The 22,282-nt window shown below is 33.3% G+C and overlaps 1 protein-coding gene across 1 annotated transcript in view; it reads right to left on the bottom strand.

Moving 5' to 3' along the window:
- The window catches only part of LOC142982519 (metabotropic glycine receptor), a 153,738-nt gene that overhangs the window by 79,031 nt on the left and 52,425 nt on the right, over positions 1–22,282 (bottom strand). Inside the window, exon 2 of the mRNA XM_076129058.1 lies at positions 6–767. Coding sequence (XP_075985173.1) covers positions 6–767 — 762 coding nt within the window. The remainder of the gene's footprint in view (positions 1–5; positions 768–22,282) is intronic.

Consider the following 22,282-nt stretch of genomic DNA (forward strand, 5'->3'; position numbering starts at 1 on the left):
CTTACCTCTTCTAAACTGATTGTGGTTCTTGATCACGCGCTCGGCGTTCTTGCGCGCGATGTAAAACCACTCCGACGTGTTACTCAGATATTTGTATTCTACAGCCAGATCCTTCGCTAAAATAGGACCTTCTGGAAGACGGTAGGCAAACGGACAGAACAACTGATAGTCTTTATATTGAAGTTGGTCGTAACAATTCCCAGCGGCAAAAATGTCATCGTCAAATTCGACCATAGAGAACACGCTTGCATGTAACAAGTATTCATTATGCATGACAGCTGGCCCGGCGTACTTCCACAGTCTTGTTAGCATATTTGCTCTATTAACGGCCACATCGGCTTCTATTCTAAATCTTTCTTGTGCGTATCTATCTACAACTCCCTCTCCCAAATTCAAATGTGTGCCAGCTGTGCAATTCTCACCGAGTAAATGTTGTGTTTCAATCAACCTTAGGAACTTAGTCACAACATCTTCGTGTACCGGTCTCGATATTGTTATATTCTCCGCAGTGACATTCAAATCCCTTAAATCAGAATTATCATCTAAATTTATTTTCGTATCATTGTTATCGTAACTATGTTCTACGTTAATGAAATGTTCGACTAACGATACGTCGTCGGTTGTGACTTCGTGTCTTTGGAAGGTGGATGTGTTGGCGAAGAATTTCTGGAATGCGTAAGGGTCTCTGGGGCCATCGTCGTCGTCTGGTGCCGCGTAAGGCTTTAACGCTGCTATCACAGGATCTTCACCGGATTTGTCGATACTTTCTGTAACAAAAGAAAATAGTACGTTATAAATAGACAATATGTTGCGATTAAATACGATTCATAAACCTTTCGTTATGTATTCGTTCTTTGGAAAAATGTTTAATAATTTATGTTTCGCCGTACGGCAAAGCAGGATGTTAACCTTCAACTCACTCTTTTCTGCGAAATATTCCATTTATTTAAGCATGTATATTGGAACATACAGTTCTATAAACATCCTTTCATCCGTCAACCTCTAAAAGATGTATGTGACAACACTCCAAAAAGCATTACAGTCCTATAATAAAATGTTCGTATACTTCAAATCGCATCTATTCAATTTCCGTTCCCCCATTTCCTAGACGTTGTATAGTAAACAGTTGTATCAACAGGAAATCAAATGCTGCAAGTAAAATGGGACTTCTAACCGGTACGCGAGCGAATACGCATGCATAAGATAGTAGCTTACAGTGGATGAAAACCAATCTTTTATAGGGCCGACGTTCAGGCTGCATAAGATTATTGGTATAGCTTCCTTGCCAACGTTGTAATATGTATCAGGTCACGATCAAAAATTTAAAATACTCTAGCTTTAAAGAAAATTTAAGAATCTATGTAGTTTAATGTTATTTCCTGCTTCGGGCGCTATTGCGAGTAAAATTTACGCGGGCTATTCCACTGGCTACACCAGATCGTTTTTGATAGCGCGCAGATGTCAATAATTTATCCAGGTTAGAAAATCTGCATTTTTCGTTACAAAAAACTGTTTGAGAAAAAAATAACACACTAGACGAAAACTTTGATGAAACAACATAAAAAAGAATACAAATCTAAAACTCAACTGTGAAAAATCGATGTCAGCGATTTGAATTTGATCCGAGCACTGCACAAATATTTGTCTCGGGACAACTGTAAAAAGTTTTAAACAACGTAGATAGCCAATAGCCACGTAGCATAAAAATACCAAACCAAAGTTTGCGACAAAAATGCAAAAATTCAGGTGACTTTTCTGAAAACCCTCCCTAGGCATGCAAAGCCGAGTGTATGCGGTCGAAGGCTTTAGCAAAAACTACTGGCGTATAAAAATAAAGTGCTTTGTGGAAGGTTTTATTTTTCACCTTTTGGGTTTTTCACCTTATGCCTTTATTGAATTTTTCGTCAGCGAATACGGAAATATTATGCAAATGGTTATAGTGTACTGTCATATTGTGGAATTTTCTTTTGAAAGGACCAGAGTAATAAGGACTTGGGAGGCATATTTTTATTCTGTAGGTTCGCATAATGTTCTTAGTGCTTTCCTATGGTTCATTTAGGAGAGTTACTGCGAGAAAATTTGCTAGAAGAAGGCAAAATAACGTGATATTGTCTGTGTTGTAGAGGAATAAATTTTCTCATGATTTTCATAAAGTTTAGGGTTGATTTATATAATATCTTTTATAAATAGTGATCATCTTCTTTTCCTTTTTTTTCTACATTATTATAAAAGCAATGTAATCTAAGCAGCCGTTTGGAATATCATCTTTATTTTATGCATTGACAAACTATACTTTAATGTATTAAAGTACGCTTTATCTTCAAAGTTTTGAGAACAAAAATACAATTTCTAAACACAATGTTAATAAACTTCATTTGGTTTATACATAGATTACAAATACTAGGAATCGGCAAACTAAATACACATGTCTTCGCAACTAGGTATACTTTCTAGGTCAAATTTAAAGACCTAACCATACCTATCAATTATTGACCAATTAGCGTGCTCTACTTACCCATTAGATTACTAATCTACAAACTAACTTGTAATTATTTCAATGTGCTGTTTAAGTAATTATGACGTAAATGCTTTGACGTCAGTAATGAGTAGTGTGGGCTTATCGTTCTTGCATTTGACGTGTGTTGTTTTAAGCTTGTACACGTAATGATTGGAAAACGAAGGGTTGTTTAAAATGAAGGTTGTGCAAGAGTGTGACCTTTAGAAAAATGTATAAATCTTTATGTGTGATCATTATTGCTCACAAACAAAAAACATTTGTCCCCTGCTACACAGAAATATGGAAGAATTTAGCGAAATTGAAATCTGTCAATCATAGACTTAGCTACTCATAGGTTCACTATAGAACGACCCTGAATCACTTAAGGCTTTTTTCTGAACCACCTCAACTTAATTGTAGGCGTAAAGAAATATCATTATTTTCTGTACATTACATATTATCGAAAACTTTATTTTAACTCTAAAGTTTCTTCACAATAAACAATAAACGAAACCACTTTCTTCCCATTCACCCGTGATAAAACCTTCCATGCAAAGTTCATTAACCTCCACACAGCAAGCGTAAACCTCGCTAAAAATAATTCACGAGAGGAAATCATCCGAACTCCACACTCGCAATCTAATAAAAAATACAAATATCCTTAACATGTTTCTTCCAACAAAATGCCGGGGTTTTCTCGCGATGATTCATTTGTTATTTCGCAAAGTTTGCCCAAAGTCAATACACTTAAATCCTTTTGACAAAATGTTCCTTCCACGGGCTGAGACAGGGGCATCTCTTTGCGTAGATTATAGGGATTTCTCCCCAATCGTGAGTGTTTTTATCAACGAAAACTGCGGCATATAAAATTTGTAGATAGCATGAATTTGGCCGGTTACGAGCGAAGATGAATTTTATTTGAGTTGGGCTAGGTTAAGTAAAATGTTTTTGGCGTTATGGACGAATACTTATAAGTATATTTTTACTTATAACAGAAATTCAGAGAGTAAAGCCATCGACTCTTTTTTAACTATGCAGTTGTTTACAGTGCTGTTAAGAATCGATTAAGTATAAAATAATCGTCATCACCGCATAAGACGAGATATTATCAGCTGAAAATTTGATCTCAATCTAAGGTAACTTTAATTGAATATCAATGCCGTTAATTGCATCCAAAATAGCCAACATAACAATGAATTGACGATAAGGTTAAATGCAATATACAATCAAGTGTTCAGAACATTACTGATAAATAATGTAATACACACTTACCTTTACGTGCTAACATAAAACAATATCCTAAGTGCTTCACATCAAGTATGAAGTGAAGGCATATTAGACTAAGTTGTGGTCACAAAATTATATTACCTCTATCAAATATTTCGTCCGCGTCGTAAAACTACCGAGAAACTATCTTAGTATGACAGAAATCAATCGACTAGGACTAAAGTAAGTTTTTCTAGGTCAGTATGTTGAAGTACTTCGTCGTAAATATTTTTATGGCGCTGTTCAAGGTTGTCATTAGGCCCTAGTTTGTTTTTGCTAGTTTCTGAGATTTCACTCTGATAATATTTATGTGGCAATTTAGGGAAAAGATGGTGTATCTGTAATGTATGCTGTCAGTCTGTTTGTCTCCTGCACAGTTTAAACAAAACTAGCCACTGATATTATTATCGTTTTCATTGCTTTAAGTAGTGGCAAAAAGTTACAGCACACATTAAATTCAAACCTATTCCGTCGACCTCTCATAGAATTCTTGACATAAATGTAAATGTATTTGTAATGCCTTACGATAATATGATAAAAGGCGAGATCAATTTTCCATTTTCAATTGTAAAAATATCGACAGTAATTTGACAGTGGGAAGCTTCAATCGCGGATTCTATAGAAGTCGTTTTCGAACTAAGTCTATGACGTTTTCGGAATCCATGAGCGAAGAGTTTTTAAATAAGATACTTACTAGTTAGAATTTTTTTAATGACAAATGATGGCTTTCATTTTGAATAAAGCATTATCTAGTTTCCTCAAAAACCTTAACATCAGATAGTATTAGGTTTATTGTCTGTACAGTATCAAGCCTAACAAAGCAGGTAAATGTATCCGTATTCCCATACGTCATGAATAGAGGAAGCCAACCTGTAGCTATCAGACTAATAAGCTTATCGTTAAACTGTTACGTATTCTCAGAATTGTGAACCAGTTATTACTGAGTTCCCGGATATTCTAGTATTTAGATAGCAGTTTGAGTGTTATTAAATGTTAAGTAGTACAGTAATGTGGCTGAATGCTTAATTAGTTTTTTTATTATTACACTATATTTTAAATATTTGTAACTTGACAAAACACGAGGCGCTTATTATGAAAGCGAAAGTCATTTTATAATATCTCACATATTTTCCCGGTTTTAAGCAATAAACTGGATGAAAATTCTGTCATAATCATAGATTAAACAAGGTAAGACAAAGGTTTTCCTTCAATATAGTTAACACAGTAAGTAAAAAACTAAAACGCAAAACTAAGGTCGATTTTCTGTTTCTCACAAATATCAATTTAATTCACAACAATATGAAAATCGACCGCCTACATATCTATGGGCGTCTATCTATCTATATGTTACTGTAAAAGCCCGAACGGTGGTAAATCCTAAGATTTTCCGGTATAACCTAAGATTTACCAACTCGCAATGGTAAAAGTCCGAACAATTCTTTTATTTCGAACTTTTACCTATATTCACTTGAAGATATCGAGATGTCGCCGGAGCCCCGCTTCGCGGGGCTCCTCCTTCTGGGTGGTTAAAAAAAAATAACCACGAAGACTAAGGTGGGAGCTTCGCTTCGCTCGCTCCCACCTTAGCCTTCTAACCTAACCTACCAATGTCGCTATGCCCAAAACTCCTTCTTTATAACTATGCCACAGTATATAATTATACCGTGAAATAGTTACAAACATAGTTATGAAGGAGGATTTTTTTATATATCGTAACATAGTTTTTAAACTCTGGCTTGTTCGGACTTTTACCATTGAGAGTTGGTAAATCTTAGGTTTTACCAGAAAATCTTAGGATTTACTACAGTTCGGGCTTTTACAGTAACATATATACAACATATCAAAGGTAGGCACATTTTTCCAATTTGTTCTAGACTTATACCTACTATATATCTACGTTGTAGACATCACAGACCTCTATTTTTACCAAATGTCTCCAATAAAAGTAATATAATATCGCTCTGTATTTTCGCCACTCGATAAAAGAATGATTGGGAGTCCTTCCCCTCGAATCGATATCCCGAAGCACTCTCAAAATTACTAAAACGTAATGATACAATGTTTTCCTTAAATCCCCATCATAATTTAAACGAACAAATACTCTATCCGCTTTCGTTTCCCGAGAGGAACGGTAGTTAATTTAATATTTATTGTACGTCATTTCATTCTGGCGTAATCTCAGTAAATTTTATTTACTTTTGAAATTATTGTTGAATGTAAATACGTTTTATGGATCAGATTTCTGTAGCTATGAATAGGCTTGGTACATAAATGAAAAGAGCATTGATCAACTTCTTACTGATACCTTTGTTCCCCGTTTACATGTGCAAAGTACAAACATTTAGGACCTAGTTTGCAGATTTCCTTTCTAATCGACAACTGCTTCCATGAAAAACGCCTCTAGCGTTCTTAGCAAGAATTATTTTATATTATAGTCCGACAACTTAGCAGAGAGAGCCTTAAAAATGTTTTTAATCTAAATGAATTGTAACATGCCAAAGCTATCTACTTAATATAATATACGTCAATAGTATTTTTAACCGTCAAACGGTCAGTAGTCAATAGAACTGATAGAAAATCGCGCTACAGCACGTAACAGTCCAGATAGAGGCCCCACGTACGAGCGGAACCTGTCCGCACAAACACTGGCTGTCAAAAAGTACGTAGACGTGCGTGCCTCTTGCCAGTTTTGTAGTTACATTTTTCTTTTTACTTTTCCAAGTTGATTTAATCATGTTGCCATAGGGCTTAATAAAATTAACCATTTTTTTTAATGAGGTATTGTGTTTTATTTTTGTACTTTTTTTAATTGACAAATTTAATTGAGTAAATATATAGATACTTATAAAACCAAACCGAATTAATGATTTTCTTTAGAAAAATGTGCGATTGAAAGTGATTACCATAAAATTATAGGCAAGTCTTTCCAAATACACAGTTATGTTTAAGAATCCTTGTTTTATGTTTACTTAACTATCAAATTTTATTGGACGCCGTGTTAAAATTTTAACGAGCTCGTGAAACTAAGGATTTAATATTATTTATACGTTTTCTCGAATTCATGAAGCCGTTCTGATGAGCAAGTTTATTTTTACGCAATTCTGAATTATAATCTTTCTGTCAACTATTGCATTATGATAAAAACTCATTTTTACTGCACAAGTTTTTTTTGTGCTGTCGTTAAAAAACTTTTTTACAATTGTGAAAAAAATCGTAAAAAGTCCACTGTTTTTATTTTATGACTTCTTTGTCTTTTATTTGAATTTTAATTCAGTTACTTCAATAATATAATTCATGCGATGAAAATTTTATTTAATAAATCAATTTGATCAAATAATCTACATAGAACTTTGATACGTAAATAAAGCGCAAACCACACTGTAACCGAAACATATTTGATTTTTTTTCATATAAAATATAGTACTTATCAAAAAACTAGCCCCAAAAAATTATCCACTTTTTTTTCAAATAAATAAAAATCTCAAACCTTTTATACGAAAGTTAGTATCAAAAAAAACCTAATCGCGCTATACTAAACACTTAAAATAAAGTCCTCAACACAAAACTACCGAAATCATCAACAAACATTTAAATCTACAAATTCAACGTTTTTACAACACAAATAATTCACTTAAACGTTGTGTGAAAATAAGGGGATTTGTAAAAGGGAACAGCTAGCGAAATCACAGCAATATCCCCCAATAAAGGGGGGATTCAGTTTATGAGAACGACAAATCGTAAGTTTCATTACTGAAGGAATTGAGTAGTATTATGTATTGAAGGCAATTTTGCGACGCACTGATGTATCGGGCTTTCTGTTTTGTTTTAGTTTTTATTGGAAAGTGGAGTCGATGTTTGAATAATACTTGTTTTTGAAGTATTGGGTAAAGAGTATTTATATTTATTTTATCGCAACTATAAACACAAATACATTGAACAAAAATTTTCGCGACTAAATTTATGAAAACATGTTTTTGTTGCTTCGAAAAATGATTTTATAGCTTTTTCGAATCATTAAGTTTACTTACTTTATTTCAACTGAGGATTTAAACAGGTGGAAAACATAATTTCAGTTTTTTAAACCAATTTCTGAATTACATACTTAATCAATGCCTTTTAAATTATAAAGTTGTCCACGTTCACGTAAAGCAACTTTACACACTATACTAGGGCATTGTCTTCGTATCGAATATCTGTCATTTGACATTTCTTGTCAAAATTAGTTCCATAAAAATACGCTAGGGGCGCTGATACATTTTTCATATATTTTTTGGTAGGAAAGTGTCAGTCCCCTTATTATTACTAAGACTTATATAAGATACTGTCACTTGTCGCTTCAACAAAAACAATTACCCGTCAGACATCTTTGAAACAAGAATAATCACTCAGTTAATGACATATCAAATAACAATAGCAAGAATTTCAATTTAACATCAAACCGTGTCATAATTCAAGTGTAAGTTTACCAATGTAAATAATACTGTAATATTGTAATAACAAATCGTCTGTCATCGTGGCTTCGGGCTAGATTTATTGAGTTTCAGTGTTGCTGACGATTTGTCACTGCGAATGACTAGCGTTAGAAATATTGCTTTAGGCCGCTCGCATGTGGCTGGTTTTGGCTGCGATTTGTGGGTTATTATTTGGCCTATGTTATGTTGTAATTATGACAGTAATAATTGTACATTATATAATTCATGGACTACTAGATAAGCTTAAACGAACACTATACACATTTGTAACAATTAAGTATTCAGAATTTTAAGAATTCTGACTAACTTATTCTTTCTGACAATATAACATTCTATAAAAATGTAAAGAATGCAACAAAACGTACAGTCAACCTGGATAACTTTGAATCATTTGGGTAGCATTGAATTTGAACTAGTTCCGATTACTAAAACTACTAACTACTACTAAACTAAAATAAATCTTTATCCATTGTGTTGGTTTCATAATATGGAAAAATAATCGAAACTAGTTCAAATTCCCACGTTCAACGTTACCCAAATGATTCAAAGTTACCCAAATTGACCTTAAGTAAGTTAATTTTACACATCTCTTAACTATAACACAGTTTATCTGCTTCACATAAATAACGTACAAAGAGCATCCTTAATCCAATGATTTCCACGCCTTTGAATCCCAACCAAACAGTTTTAAAGTACCAAGTGTTTTCAAACGTCTCTTACAGGGTGTTGCAGGATGTAAATCTTATTAACCACGTGTCAGTACACAGGGTGTTTGATAATCTAATAAGATGGTATAAGCTGTTTCAAGGCTGTTACAGGCTTATTATTTTGTTTAGTACTTAGCAAAGTTTAATTAAAAATTGAAGGTAATTTTAATTAGGTTTGTTGGAGTTTGTTGAGAGCCGTGTGATGTAATGTAATTAATATTTTTGATGAGCACTTTTCAGTGGTATTAAAGTTATGTTCTTGTGTTTTATGGTTGTTGACTTTATGTTAAGTGAAACTGGATTTGCCCGCAAATTTGCCTGAGTGCTTCTGCTATTATTTTTTTCTTTTTGATAAGCACTTTAAGTGGTATTAAAGTAATATTCTTGTGTTTTACAGTTGTTTATTTTATGCTACGTGGTACTTACTGGTTCTCGTTCGCGACTTTGTTTGTGTGTAATAGTTTTCTATAATTTTCCACAGGAAGATGCTTGCAGTATTTTTCAGTGTATTGTATCTTTTAGGTAGAGAGTTTTGCTTGTTCTAGTAGTTTATAAGCTGTTACTATTTTTGGATTTCCGCTTATTATAATAAAATTCTGGATGTTTTGGCAGATTTTGAGGAATAAATGATCTATTATCTATATTTTACTATACTTGCAAATAGCTTAGGGCCTTTAAACCTGTCCAGATCTAAAGAGTAAGAAAATACTAACACGATAATAATTTTTATTCCGAGCTCTTTCTATTGTATAGCTCAATAATAAAATACAATATAATAACAAATTTAATCAACAATATTGTCTTCTTCGACATTACATCCGCAACTGTACAGCCGGCCTAACCACATCACGTGTCATTCCCAGCGAACCGCCATGTCAATTCGCGGCCGATATGTGTACGAAAACATCGCAGTCTGTCGCACATAACATAATAAATAAATAAATAACCTAATACTGTCCCACTGCTCTCTCCAGTAATGAGGGAGGGGTCTTGAGTCCACCACGCTGGTCAATTGCGGTTTGGGGAATTTACATACCTTCAAGAACTGTTCTAAAGAACTCTCAGGCATGCAAGGTTGCATCACGATGTTTTCCTTCACCGTTGGAACAAGCGACAATTATTTTTAATACACACATAACTTAGAAAAATCATAGGTGTGCTGCCTCGGGTTCGAACCTTCAACCATTTGCGTGGGAAGTACTTGTTTTTTATGCGACGCTACGTGATTGCTCGTAAACTCGGAAAATCTCATAAAATCCCGGAAAATCTCGTAAAAACTCGTAAAAATATTCGCGTTGGGAACATGATGGTGGACTTAATTGTTTTTCTGATTGTTTGTTATGAAGTGATAGGATGTTTTCATTTGTTTTTTTACAAATGAGGAAGTAGGTTTTACGAATTCATGAGCTTTTTTGTTATGTACGTGTTACGGAGAAGACTTTACACACTAGTAACACAGAGCTTATCACGCATCTCAGTTGACAACTTACTAGTCTACGACAAATTGTTAGCCACTATGCAATACATTGCTGCTTTGACGTAACGTGTTAATCACTATCATCTAAGAGAGGAAGCAATGTACAACTTAGTATTGCGGATTATACAGGTATAGAGGGTCGCGTGAAAATCGTTCTCACTACACCTTTTGCTGTTTAAGCGGATTGCTTTAATTATTCAGCTTTTAATTTCACACCGAAATACATTAGTTTTGTGCATGACAGTTTAAGTAAATTATATTTATGATCTTACTGATTTCTACTGTCCTCCAGTACATAATCTGAGACTTTTATCAAATTTTATTTTATCAATTAAGAATTCAATCTTGAACGTAACAAATGTACCGACAGAATAACAAAACCAATTTACAATTTTTTGTAACTATAGTAAATTTCTACAGTACAAAAAAATACTGAAAAATTTTAAAAACAAAATCACTGACGACTGCTTTTCATACTCTCGCCGTAGATTTCAAACCAAGGACATGACATCGTCATACGGTCCCATTTGCTTGATGGATATCATTTGTGGGACCTCAAGTCACGCTACCCTCAGCTTTATGGTACAGTCGGAGGTAAAACGACGATAGTCTACTACCGTCCTAAGTGCAACCTACTGTTTGAGGCTAAATGAATATAGCAGCTAGGTGTCTTTTTATGATTTAAAATAGTGGTATAAAGTTTGTTTTTTGGTGTTTTATAACACATTTTATTGTAATGATAGTATTGGGTTTTATGAATATAGGGTTTTATTATTTAAAATTGCTTTGTTTTTATGACTTTTTATTGCAGTTTCAAAATATTCATGCTAGTGCTGTTGCTATAATTTTGATTATCTCTACTTTTTTTTGCTTTAGTGTTTCATGTCACCGTCCTGCGTTATTTCAAAGCATATTTATTTAATTGACTTATAAAATGATTACCTATTTTATAACGAAACCAAAATCTATAGCAAAAACAGTCATAAAATGACCACATCGATTAAAAATCAAATCATGAAAAAATGAAACATCAAAATTTTCTTACTGATCTTTAATAATAATCACATTTCCCAAAAAAATCTTATTAGCTTCAATATATTCCTCGAATATCGAGACAACGAGATTATGCCTGACATTTGGCGTCACTACGTATACGCGTCAGACGCAAATGTAGACGACAATAATTCATAACTTAATACCACTGTGATGTATTGTTTCCAAGAGATAGCTTAGGATGAATACACGCTGGAGTATTTTGAATGGAATAGATGTATTTTGCATGTAATTTATTTATACGAATAATGTGTAATTACTACTAGTAGGTACTACTACTAGTAATTGCAAAATAAAACATTCGCTTTCTGACGGACGTTTCATAGAAATTCAACGGCTGAGCTTAATATGATGAGTTAGTATTGTTATTTGTATCACATCCTACCTTAGACATTTTAAGAAATGAGAAAATTATTATCGATTATTGTAAATGTTGCATTACTACGAATGATAATGAATTTCGATGTGGTAGTCGATTATTTTTACTAGAAAAATCTTTGATAAATTATCGTGTGTGATACTCTCCATCAAACTATCAGTTTTATTTTCAGTCCGTAACTTTAAAAATATAAAATAAAGTTTAGAAAAACAAAATTAAAAAGGCACATACTTACTCCCAATATATTCCGTTGCCAAAACAAAGTATCGTTTTGTATATGTTAAAACTTTGAAAGGCTATTCAGTGTCTACACGAGGTATTACAACAGCTGTTTCGGGTCATTGACTCGACAACTTTTTTAGTTGAAAGTGATCAGTGGCCTGAACTGATAAACGCCTAAAAGTTTGTACGATTTTTGGGAACCTTGTTCGAGTACTGTCTAAAGTACTTTCATGCTACAAAGTATATTTGTAAGTCCCTAAGTGGAGGGGGCTTTGCTACCACTATCAACTATTAATAACTGAGTAATGGAAATATGATAAAAACCTGATCAGCGCCTCTGGCGGATTCCGTAGGAACTACTTTTATGGTAGCTTTTAAAGTGAAAGAATTTATGTTACAGGTTTTTCGTACAAATGGTTTTTCAACCAAAATCTAGCATGTATAGATTATTTTTCGTGTATGTATTAAGTTTCACGGAAGGGTTATTTTTTTTGCTATTTTCAAACAAAAGTTACATTGTATATACCCCTTAATATTATATTATGTACGTAAAAGGTAGATTCTATTGAAAAGGTAGATCTATTTATGGATGGAGTTACGTGAGAATGTATTACGTATTATGTTATTTCCTGTTCTCATAACGAAACAAAATATGTATTACCTACATTATGCGGGAGACAATGGAAAAGTAGATTATTTTTAGGTTGTATACATGACAGATGTGGGGAAAGGCGTTCACGTAATCATCCTTTTGTATGACGTCATGAAAGATTCCCGAAAGTTTCAAAGGTGGAGAATATATGGGAAATATTTTGATACTAGGTTTGGCGTAATTTAATAGAGTCAAATAGGTATTGTAAATTTATTATTGCGATTCATGTCGTGGTTTTGAATCCCACTCAATGCAAAAGTCTAAAAAAGCCTTGCCCAGCATTGGGGAAGTAAAGGGTTAAAAAAATACTTTTGGACGGCTTGAACGCTACATTGATCAGTAACCTTACATAGTAAGTAGTAGCATTGGATGTCTTTAATGCTTCCATAAATCCACAGAAATATCCAGTTTTATAACTGTTTAGATTAAACTATTATTTCTGGCTTGCGTTTGTATCTTGCAGATAAAATAAACTGAGTCCATTTCTACCTAGGGAATAATCTAGATCTAGTTTTGACTTCAGTCTATCTTCCTAGACGACACGTCTCGATTTAGTTTTTAATTTTTATTTATCGTATGATTAGTGGTTAACCTAGTGTCAAATTTGTTCAAGCCGTCCAAGAGGCTTTTGAAATGGTTTAACGACTGTTATCTTAGTTGACAACAACCGGGACCAACTTCTGACATGTCCTCCGAAGCACGGAGACGCTCGGTTCAAATACCACTATACGGTCACCCATCTATAGAATGGCCGCACCAACGGTTGCTTAACCCTCAGATCTTTTACCGACCGGTGAGCGCAACTGGCTATGAGCGCCCCGATTTATTTTTCTTGGCTGGCTTGGCTGATTCAGTAAATTGGTGGATAATGTTTTATTTGGGTACAAATAATATGTGTGTCAAATAAATAATGTTTGTTGAAGATTAAGGCTTGTATTTTTATGAAATGTAGCTTAGACAAAGGCTATGTTTTATTCGTCAGTAAGCGAGAAATATTGCTTATGCTAGTTTTTTTCTGAATTTATTGATTGTGTTCGTCTACAAATCTGTTTCTGGCTCGTATTGTGAATATCTTAGTTGTTTGCGAGAAGACTGTTGTCTTACAATTAAACGAAATATTTTCCTAGCTAGGTTAGTATTGGATATATGGCTTAGTAAGAAAGCTAGTCTACTTTACTTTGCTTTGCTAGTCAATTTTAATTTGTTGGATGCTAAACACAACGTCTAAGCAATAGATCGTTTTTGCTTAAAATACTTAGCTTTTTCTAAGAATATATTGCATATTTACACTACGTCAAAGCCATTAGTAACGGAATGTAATCATTATTCAATATCAAAGAAAAAAGCTTCTCTTAAAGTACATCAGCTTTTATAAAAACACAAAAAAGAAAGTCGAAAAACAAACATTGAATTTAAAGTTCATTATGACGACAGTCAAAGAACACTATGAAGCTTAAAAAAATAGCGTATGAAAAATTCATACTCAAAAAATTCCAGTGAATTTCTCCGATAATCCTGTTCATTACCCAAAAGCTAATGAAGGAAAGGCAAAAAGTAATAATAATTCACACTAGGCTTTTCCCGGCTTCTAATAAGCCGGCCGTTTTCCCTTCACAATGGGATGAAATTCGTTTAATTTTGCCAGAACAACGTTTGTACTGTTTTAAATTTAATTACGACTCCCATTCATCCCTGACGCAGTTTTTTGGACTGATTTACTGTTGGATATATTTGGGAACGTATTTCTGGATTTGGCCATCAGACTGTGCATCTGCAACGTCGGATTTTAATTGTTAAGTTTTAAGTTGCACTGAACATTTTTTTTGCACCAAAAAGTAGAATAATTTTTTCCTGTAACCGTAGTTGATACCGTTGCTTATCGGATTCCAGTAGCGCTATAATATACCACTCTCGATCACCGACAACAGCATCGAGCTATCGAGAAATTTTGTATGAAAGGCTGATCGAGGGCAATCACGTATCACAGTAGACAACTATTTGAAACTATGCTGTACATTGTTTTCTCCCTTAGCTTATTGTGATTAACACGTTACATCAAAACAGCAGTGTACTGAATAGTGACCATAAACGAGATGAGTGAAATGTGACATTCCAATTTGCAGCGCTGAAAACTTTGACATTTGCTCGAAAATAACTCTCTACTATTGTATCGAAAGACCGTGAACGCGATACCTAGGACAGAACTGAACATAAAACCTTTCTGTCTATTTTTATTAGAAAACTATATGTGACTCGTGCGACCCTGATCGTGTTATAGTACATTTTTGAATTTTTGATATTTTCTTTCCATTTAATACTTTACTACCAAAAATAATGAATTAAAATTTGCGGTATTACAATACGAAGTTAAAGCCGAGCAAAAGTTAGCATTTAGGTATAAAGCCCATTAAGTGATTGTGGGGGGGGGGTTAACTTGGGTTATGTGGTGATTTCACTAAAAACCACCCCGGTAGCCGAACGTCTGGTGCGGGGATGGAAAGGCTCTGGGGTCCTAAAATACTTCACCAGTGGAGTGATTCTAATACCTAAGCTACAACACGGCTCAGTTTCATAAAAATCTATTACATCGTTCTGTAATTGAGCAACAAACATCCAAACATTTGCATTTATAATATTGCTCTAGATAGACATATTATAGAAGACGTCGTGGTTTCGAAGAATTCCTTCAGCCATGTCACACGACACTACCACCTCTGCCCTATAAAGCCACAAATGATACGCTTCGAGAATGTTTTTCTCACGCACGAGTGAACTATGAGCGTGGTATACGACACCATTACCGCGCTTAACAGCGGAGACAAATAATATTTTCCTTGTTGCACTGCCATTTGGCTTTAGGTCGTGTTTGCATTTGGCTAAGAGACGATAATGTAGTGTAAATACTGGGAGTGAAATCGTGACTTGTGATTTCTCGAAATGTAATGCGAGTTATTAATGTTATGGTGATAGGAATTGAAAAACAGAATGGTAATCTAAAAGCATCTTTTTCTGAATTTAGTTAAATTAGGTCGGGGAAAAACTCTTTTCGCATTTTAGTATGTATGAACTTGTAATAAAATCTTTTCTCTACACAAAAAAGGTCGATATTTGGGTACCTCACGAGCTCACTGAAAGAAACCTAATGAACCGTGTACTCATTTGTGATTCTTGAAGCCTAAGAGATTTTATTACAAGTTCATACATACTATAATGCGAAAAAACTTTTTCCCCGACCTAATATTTAACAAAATAGTGTTAGATTTGTAAATATTTTCTTTTTTTATCCAGTGACAGTCTTTCTAAATGTTATCATAAAACTCCAGTTTCAAAAGTTCTGAGTAATATCAGTTGATTTTAATGGAATAACTATATTCAGTTGTTTAAAAAAAAATGGTTTTATTCATCGAATACGTTATCTGACACTTATTCAAGTCATTAAATTGATTCTCAGTGTTGTATATTGATACAAATAAATAATATGTTGTATTTTTCATCTAGGAATTTATGTTCCGAATATATAGTAACTGTTTTTCTATTGCACATAAATATTCAGCTACTTTTATATACCTCACATCAATCAGAAGCTCATAATACAAACAATTTGCAACATACACACGAGCCCTAAGGAGTTACCGTCACTGCGTATCTCACAAATTGGAGCGGCGTGTGATGTAGGAAGATGTAGACGGTTGGTTGGAGCACAAATTGGGAGATAAAACGTTTTCCAAGATATATTCTACTAGTGAGAAGAGTATCAGCTTCTGACTTTAGAGTTAGAAGTGGTTTAGTATAAGGAGATTTTACTAAGACTTTCTGTGAAAGAATAGTATAGAGTCTGTTGAGAATGGAGATAAAAATGTGAAGGAAAATTTAAAAATAAAATAAAGAAGTGGTTTACAAGTTTTGATCTCGAGTTGAACACTGGCTTTTTCCAATACAACCACTATATCTGTTTAGTTATTATTAGTAACTGAGAACTCACATATAATAAGCTTGCAGGAGATTTTAATAAATAGTTGTCAATAAAATCTATATGATCTCCACACATTGTAATGCATAGTACATATTTGTAATGGTGTAGGTATATGAACAAAAGTTGTAAATATTTTGATGTGTGATGGATGGGTCTTTTCTAAATCTGTGAGGCAATCAGTTATAGTTTATTACTTGAGGCCGATTGCAAGTTGAGAACCGATTCCTTTGAAAAATAATTACATAAGGTATCTGACTTGCGTGTTTTTATTTTATATTACAAGTGGAATTCAAAATTGTATAACAAAATACACGTGTAACCACATTCAGTAATCTTCGCCCCAAATCTCCATCTCTTAACAAAAACGGCTTTTCCACAAATACTCAGTTAGCAAGTTTCATAGTTAAGTTTTCAACAGAGGTTTGACAAATGAAACAAAGGCACGGGTGTACATTGTTTCCACTAGCCAGGGGTATTAAACAATTTATAGTTTGGTTAAAGTTTAAAGTCGGGTACTGTCGCCTCATTAGGGGCGCTGGCTTGAACTGCCGATGATGGCAGAATGGCATTGTGAATTGTGTTGCTAAATCTTTTGTTGTTCACAGTGTTGGTAACGTCTGGATTTCAGGAGTTTAAAGCTGGACTTTGTGTAGTAGAGAATAGGAATTTAACTTTAGTATGAGTATCAACATTAGGGTTCTCGTAATTAGTTACTTTACTTTTAGATACATTACTGTATCATCGGCTGTTTGGTTAAGAGACCTTGATTTGAGGGTGTGATCGACGCAGGTAATGCCATACGCAATGATGATTAGTGTCATATACATACGCTCAATTAAAGTAAAACGATTAGTGGGTTAAGTACATTTTAGGTGGCCGCTTAGTGGTAGGGACATGGGCATGTGTGACATGGGCATCCAAAAAATGGGTTCGGCTTTGATAAATAAAAATTAAATCATGTTAAAGGTCTTCGGGCCACTTAAACAACTTTGACAAAAGGTTTATTACTACGATAAATAAGTAAAAAGTACCTACAAATATGAAAATGAAAGAAATAAGTTGTAAAAATGATTTTTGAGGCTCAGTAACCCTTTGTAGCTGAAATATGTATGAACTGACAAAAGTTAAATATTTAAAAATTTATACAATATTTTTGGTATAAAAATGAACACTCTTTGTGGAGTATTTTACTGTAATTATTTGCTCACTTTAATGTTAAAGGAAAAACGAATTGAGTGACTGATAACGATCTCATTTTTGTGTAGTAAAAATACTCTTAATGTAAACTATTACGAAACTATAAGTATATTATTCTATTTATAATTCTTGATAATTGTTTAATAACATCACTCTTGATATACTCAAAGGTGCAGGCAGAGATGTTTTTAATAATCTCACATTTCAATGTTAATATTTTTGTTTAGTAGGCGCGATATATGTATAACCATATACCAGGCAGGTAACCATAGTCTGAGCAGCTACAATGCATACATACATACATGATATCACGCCTGTTATACTATAAGGTGCATACATAGATGTAACACACTCACGTTACGCCATTAACAATGTTAGTCATATGCAATAGGGCTAGTCTATTGCCATTTACCGGGCACGTTACGAAACTTCGTGCTAAGAACTGATCTTGTGTCGCGGGGACTTTTACTAACATACAAATAACGGACATAATATAACGGATACAACCAGACCCGAAACAATTATTTGTGCGATACACAAATAATTGTTCGTAATACGTGTGGTTATCGAACCCACGACCTCTCAACGCTATGGTAGCGGCCTAGAGACCTAAGCTACTGCACCACGGAGGCAGACAGTTCAACGCGAGGTCAATTTTTAAGTCAACAATATCTTATTTGTTTGGGCTAATATTGAAAACATTCACCAAATTCAAACCTAAGACCTCGTGATCAACAGTCATATCGCTCATACCACAGAACCAGTCTAACCTAGTTAACTCAATATCAAAAAGTCTAGACATTGCATGTACCAAGTCAAGGCTAATTTTGTATTACAAAAAGCGATTTCCTTCATGAAGCAATCCGCGAAATAAATTGCTTGGTATCTTGTTAGCGATCGTGTGTTTTAGACAGCTTAACATCAGATTTCGTGCGTCTACTGAGCCGGGTTCAAGGAAAAGTAGTTTAGTAGTTTATGAAGTTGTAATTTGTAGTTTTTTTGTGAAATATGATTGAAAATAAAGTAAATTGTTGGGAGGAGTGAATCAAGAATATTATATTTCTAACAACAATTTATTTGGCATGAGATTTGGAGCGCTGTGATTGATGAGAAATACCCATTACTGTCTGTGTGACAGTAATAATATAGATACCGTATATCTGTCAAAAACAAAGAAAAAAAAATAAAATATCTTTATATATATATAATTCTTCTGTAAGTGTGTATGAACTTCTCTTAGACGACTGGACCGATTATGATGAAATTTTTTGTGTGTGTTTAAGGAGATCTGAGAATGGTTTAGATTATTATAAAAAGTTTAAAATTTTCAAATTAAAGACGTGTAGACAGAGCAATGTCTGCCGGGTCCGCTAGTAAATTATAAAATAGGTAACTCATTTTAATAAACGCTACAAATCCCACTCTATGATCATGTCTTCTAACTACAGCGTGATTTAAAAAAAAATGCAGAATTCTGATTCAATTGATAAGTAAGCTTTCATCAATTTCTAATCTCGCTGCACATTCTTGTAAAACTACTTATACAATGACAAAATCTTCAATAGATAGATCAAGTGAAGCAAAAAAACTTTAACTAAAACAATGTCTAATAGAGAACCTACACAAAATAATCATCCAAAAAGTAATTAAGAATTCAACAGAAGCCTTAGTAAACAATAACGATGTAAGTCATAGTATCGTTCGTGATCTGTCTGTGAATCATCTCGGAGTATCAATACCAATATCAATTGAGAAGCCTTCGGAATAATTCATAGTATTTCAGATAGGATTTATGTAGGACTAGATCTTGCGGCTTATTTACGAGTAGCCGTTAAGAATAATTAATTTTATGAAGATTAAGATTATGAAACAATGATTTATGTATAAACCTAATTTCTAAGGCAAAAGACGCTGTAACTTGGGCGAAACGTCGAGAAATTAATGATTAAGTTTTGAGTTATAAGAGATAATAGTAAAAAATAGTTAAAATCTGCTACTATCCTAGATTATAGTCATATAATTATCTCTGCAAAAATATAGTCATCAAGGTCGTTTCAAATGTATGTACGTTATCAAGCAGAAAAAAGATCCATCTAGCTACTGTATTCTACTTGGTGCTGATAATCTTCTTTTTTTTAGCAGTCATTAAATCATACAGTTCTGATAAAGTCACTTTCAACGGGTAAAACATCTTTCTTCATTACAAATTCCATTATTTCGTTGTTCCCGAGATACAAGATAATAAATTTCGCATATTTATTAGAAAACTTTTGTTATATTGCGATGCAAAATATCATCATAAATTGCAACATTGCCCGAACAACCACGTGTAAAGTAACTTTCAATTTAATTGTTTCAACTTTGCCTCTAAATCATGTTTTATTGCAAAAATATTGATCGCCTTTAATTGAACTAAGAGGAGACATTAGAGCGAGTTTCTGATAAGGGAAGATTTTGTAATCTATTATGTTATACATATATTATGTGATAGATAATAGAGGCTACTATTTTATTTTTACTGATAATATTAATCCTTATAATATTAAGTTGGCTTTAGCCCAGCTATAGGTCGAAATAACATCAAATCATCAGAGTGCCGGAGTTTTTCAGAAAATCTGGAACTATTTTCAACGATCTCTAAAGTTTCTGCAAAGAAAAATTTTTTGCTAGCAAAGTGATATTTACACAGTAACACTCTTTTTTAGTAAACAAAAGAACAGAACGTAAAAATTTGTAAAGTAACTCGTAGGTACTATTTTCCCAAGTAAAACTATTACTTACAAAAATTCTTTCACAATTTTATCTACCCAGCTGCCTTTACTAAAAATTGAATTTGATGACTCCACGTTTAATATCATTGAACTTGACCGTACATATTATTTTACGATCAAAAAGCGAGCGCGGTTTTACAGTTTCCCTTAGATCTGTTTTTATCGTGAATTTACTGCTATCTCCTTTATACAGTCTGTTACAACTACAGTAAAATAACTGAGACAAAATTTTATGATCGCAGAAATATTATAATAAAAAATGTAATTTGGTAGAATAGGATTTTAGAAAATATGGCGCAAATTACTATCAACAGATGTGCCTGCTTTTATTGTTAGTGTGAGAAGAATATTACAAATATAACTCTAGAATAATACTCTTAATCTAACTTTCACAGAATTTCTCTAGAACAGAACCGACACATTCCATTACGATTCAATATTATCAGATATCGGAAGTTTGACACTTAAAATGTTCTCAAAAATTAGTTCCTATATCATTCGCTAAAGGCGCTGCTCACATTACTTTTTATTCAAAATTCGATAATTGCCCTAATATGTATAAGGTATACATACGAGTATAAATAGCCTGTATAATATGATAGATGTAGATGATCGATAGTCGTAAAATATCGTCCCTCTAACTTACCAAAAATACTTCGAAATGAACAAAACAATTTAGCAACAACATAACAGTTGAGAAGAAACAAACTGTAATAATATAAGTATTTAAATTAAATGCATGTTTGTGAAGGCCAGTCATGTTTGTTACAATGAGAAAGGATGCACATGCAGTTGACAGTATTAATTGTCTTCTTTATGTGGCACATGTGTTTTTGTTTACGTCGGTTCATGTTTTTATTTTCTCGGTTTCATATTAATATGGTGATATAAGTATAATGTTGGATATTTAATTATATTATTTTGTTCAAAACGATTGTAAAATAAGATTACTTTAATTTTGTCTTACTAGATTTTGTTGTTATGATGTTGGGCTAGCGTTTTTTATGTATTTGTTAGTCTAGTTATGTTTCTCGGAGTCTATCTGGTAATTTATACTAAAGAGGTTTTTGGGACTGACCTTATAGTGACAGTCAAAGGTGATTTTTATAATTAACTCTGTCAGTTATGATGATTGCATGTTTACGTTAAAAGGTTTTTAATTCACATAACGTTCTAACATCGTAAATAAGACAAGATATAATAATACATTATCAAAGTAATCTTGTATGAAAAGTTATTTCTCCGTTTCAACGATATTTCACTCGCATTTTTGCTTGAAATAACTCCGAACCTAATAAGTCTCAAATAAGAAAAGAAAATTTAAGTAATCACCTTGACTGCGTAACAAAATTACTCCAAGATAAAGCAATAAAAATACAATATGTATGTAATGGCATTGTTTATTTCAAGAAAAACAGAACAAAATTTCAATTACTGAGGCGCAGTTCATAAAATTTATTTGCGAAGAGAACACTCGTGTTAGTGGTATATGGTGAACCAAACAAAGCTATTACAATCTTGTAACGGCTTACCGGGAACTTTTGGATAAGTGTTTTGGTAATACTGATGGGTGTATTTAATACGAATGTTATGTATATTTGGTAAAACATTGCTTC

Source organism: Anticarsia gemmatalis, chromosome 1, assembly GCF_050436995.1.
Source record: "Anticarsia gemmatalis isolate Benzon Research Colony breed Stoneville strain chromosome 1, ilAntGemm2 primary, whole genome shotgun sequence".
NCBI lineage: Eukaryota > Metazoa > Arthropoda > Insecta > Lepidoptera > Erebidae > Anticarsia > Anticarsia gemmatalis.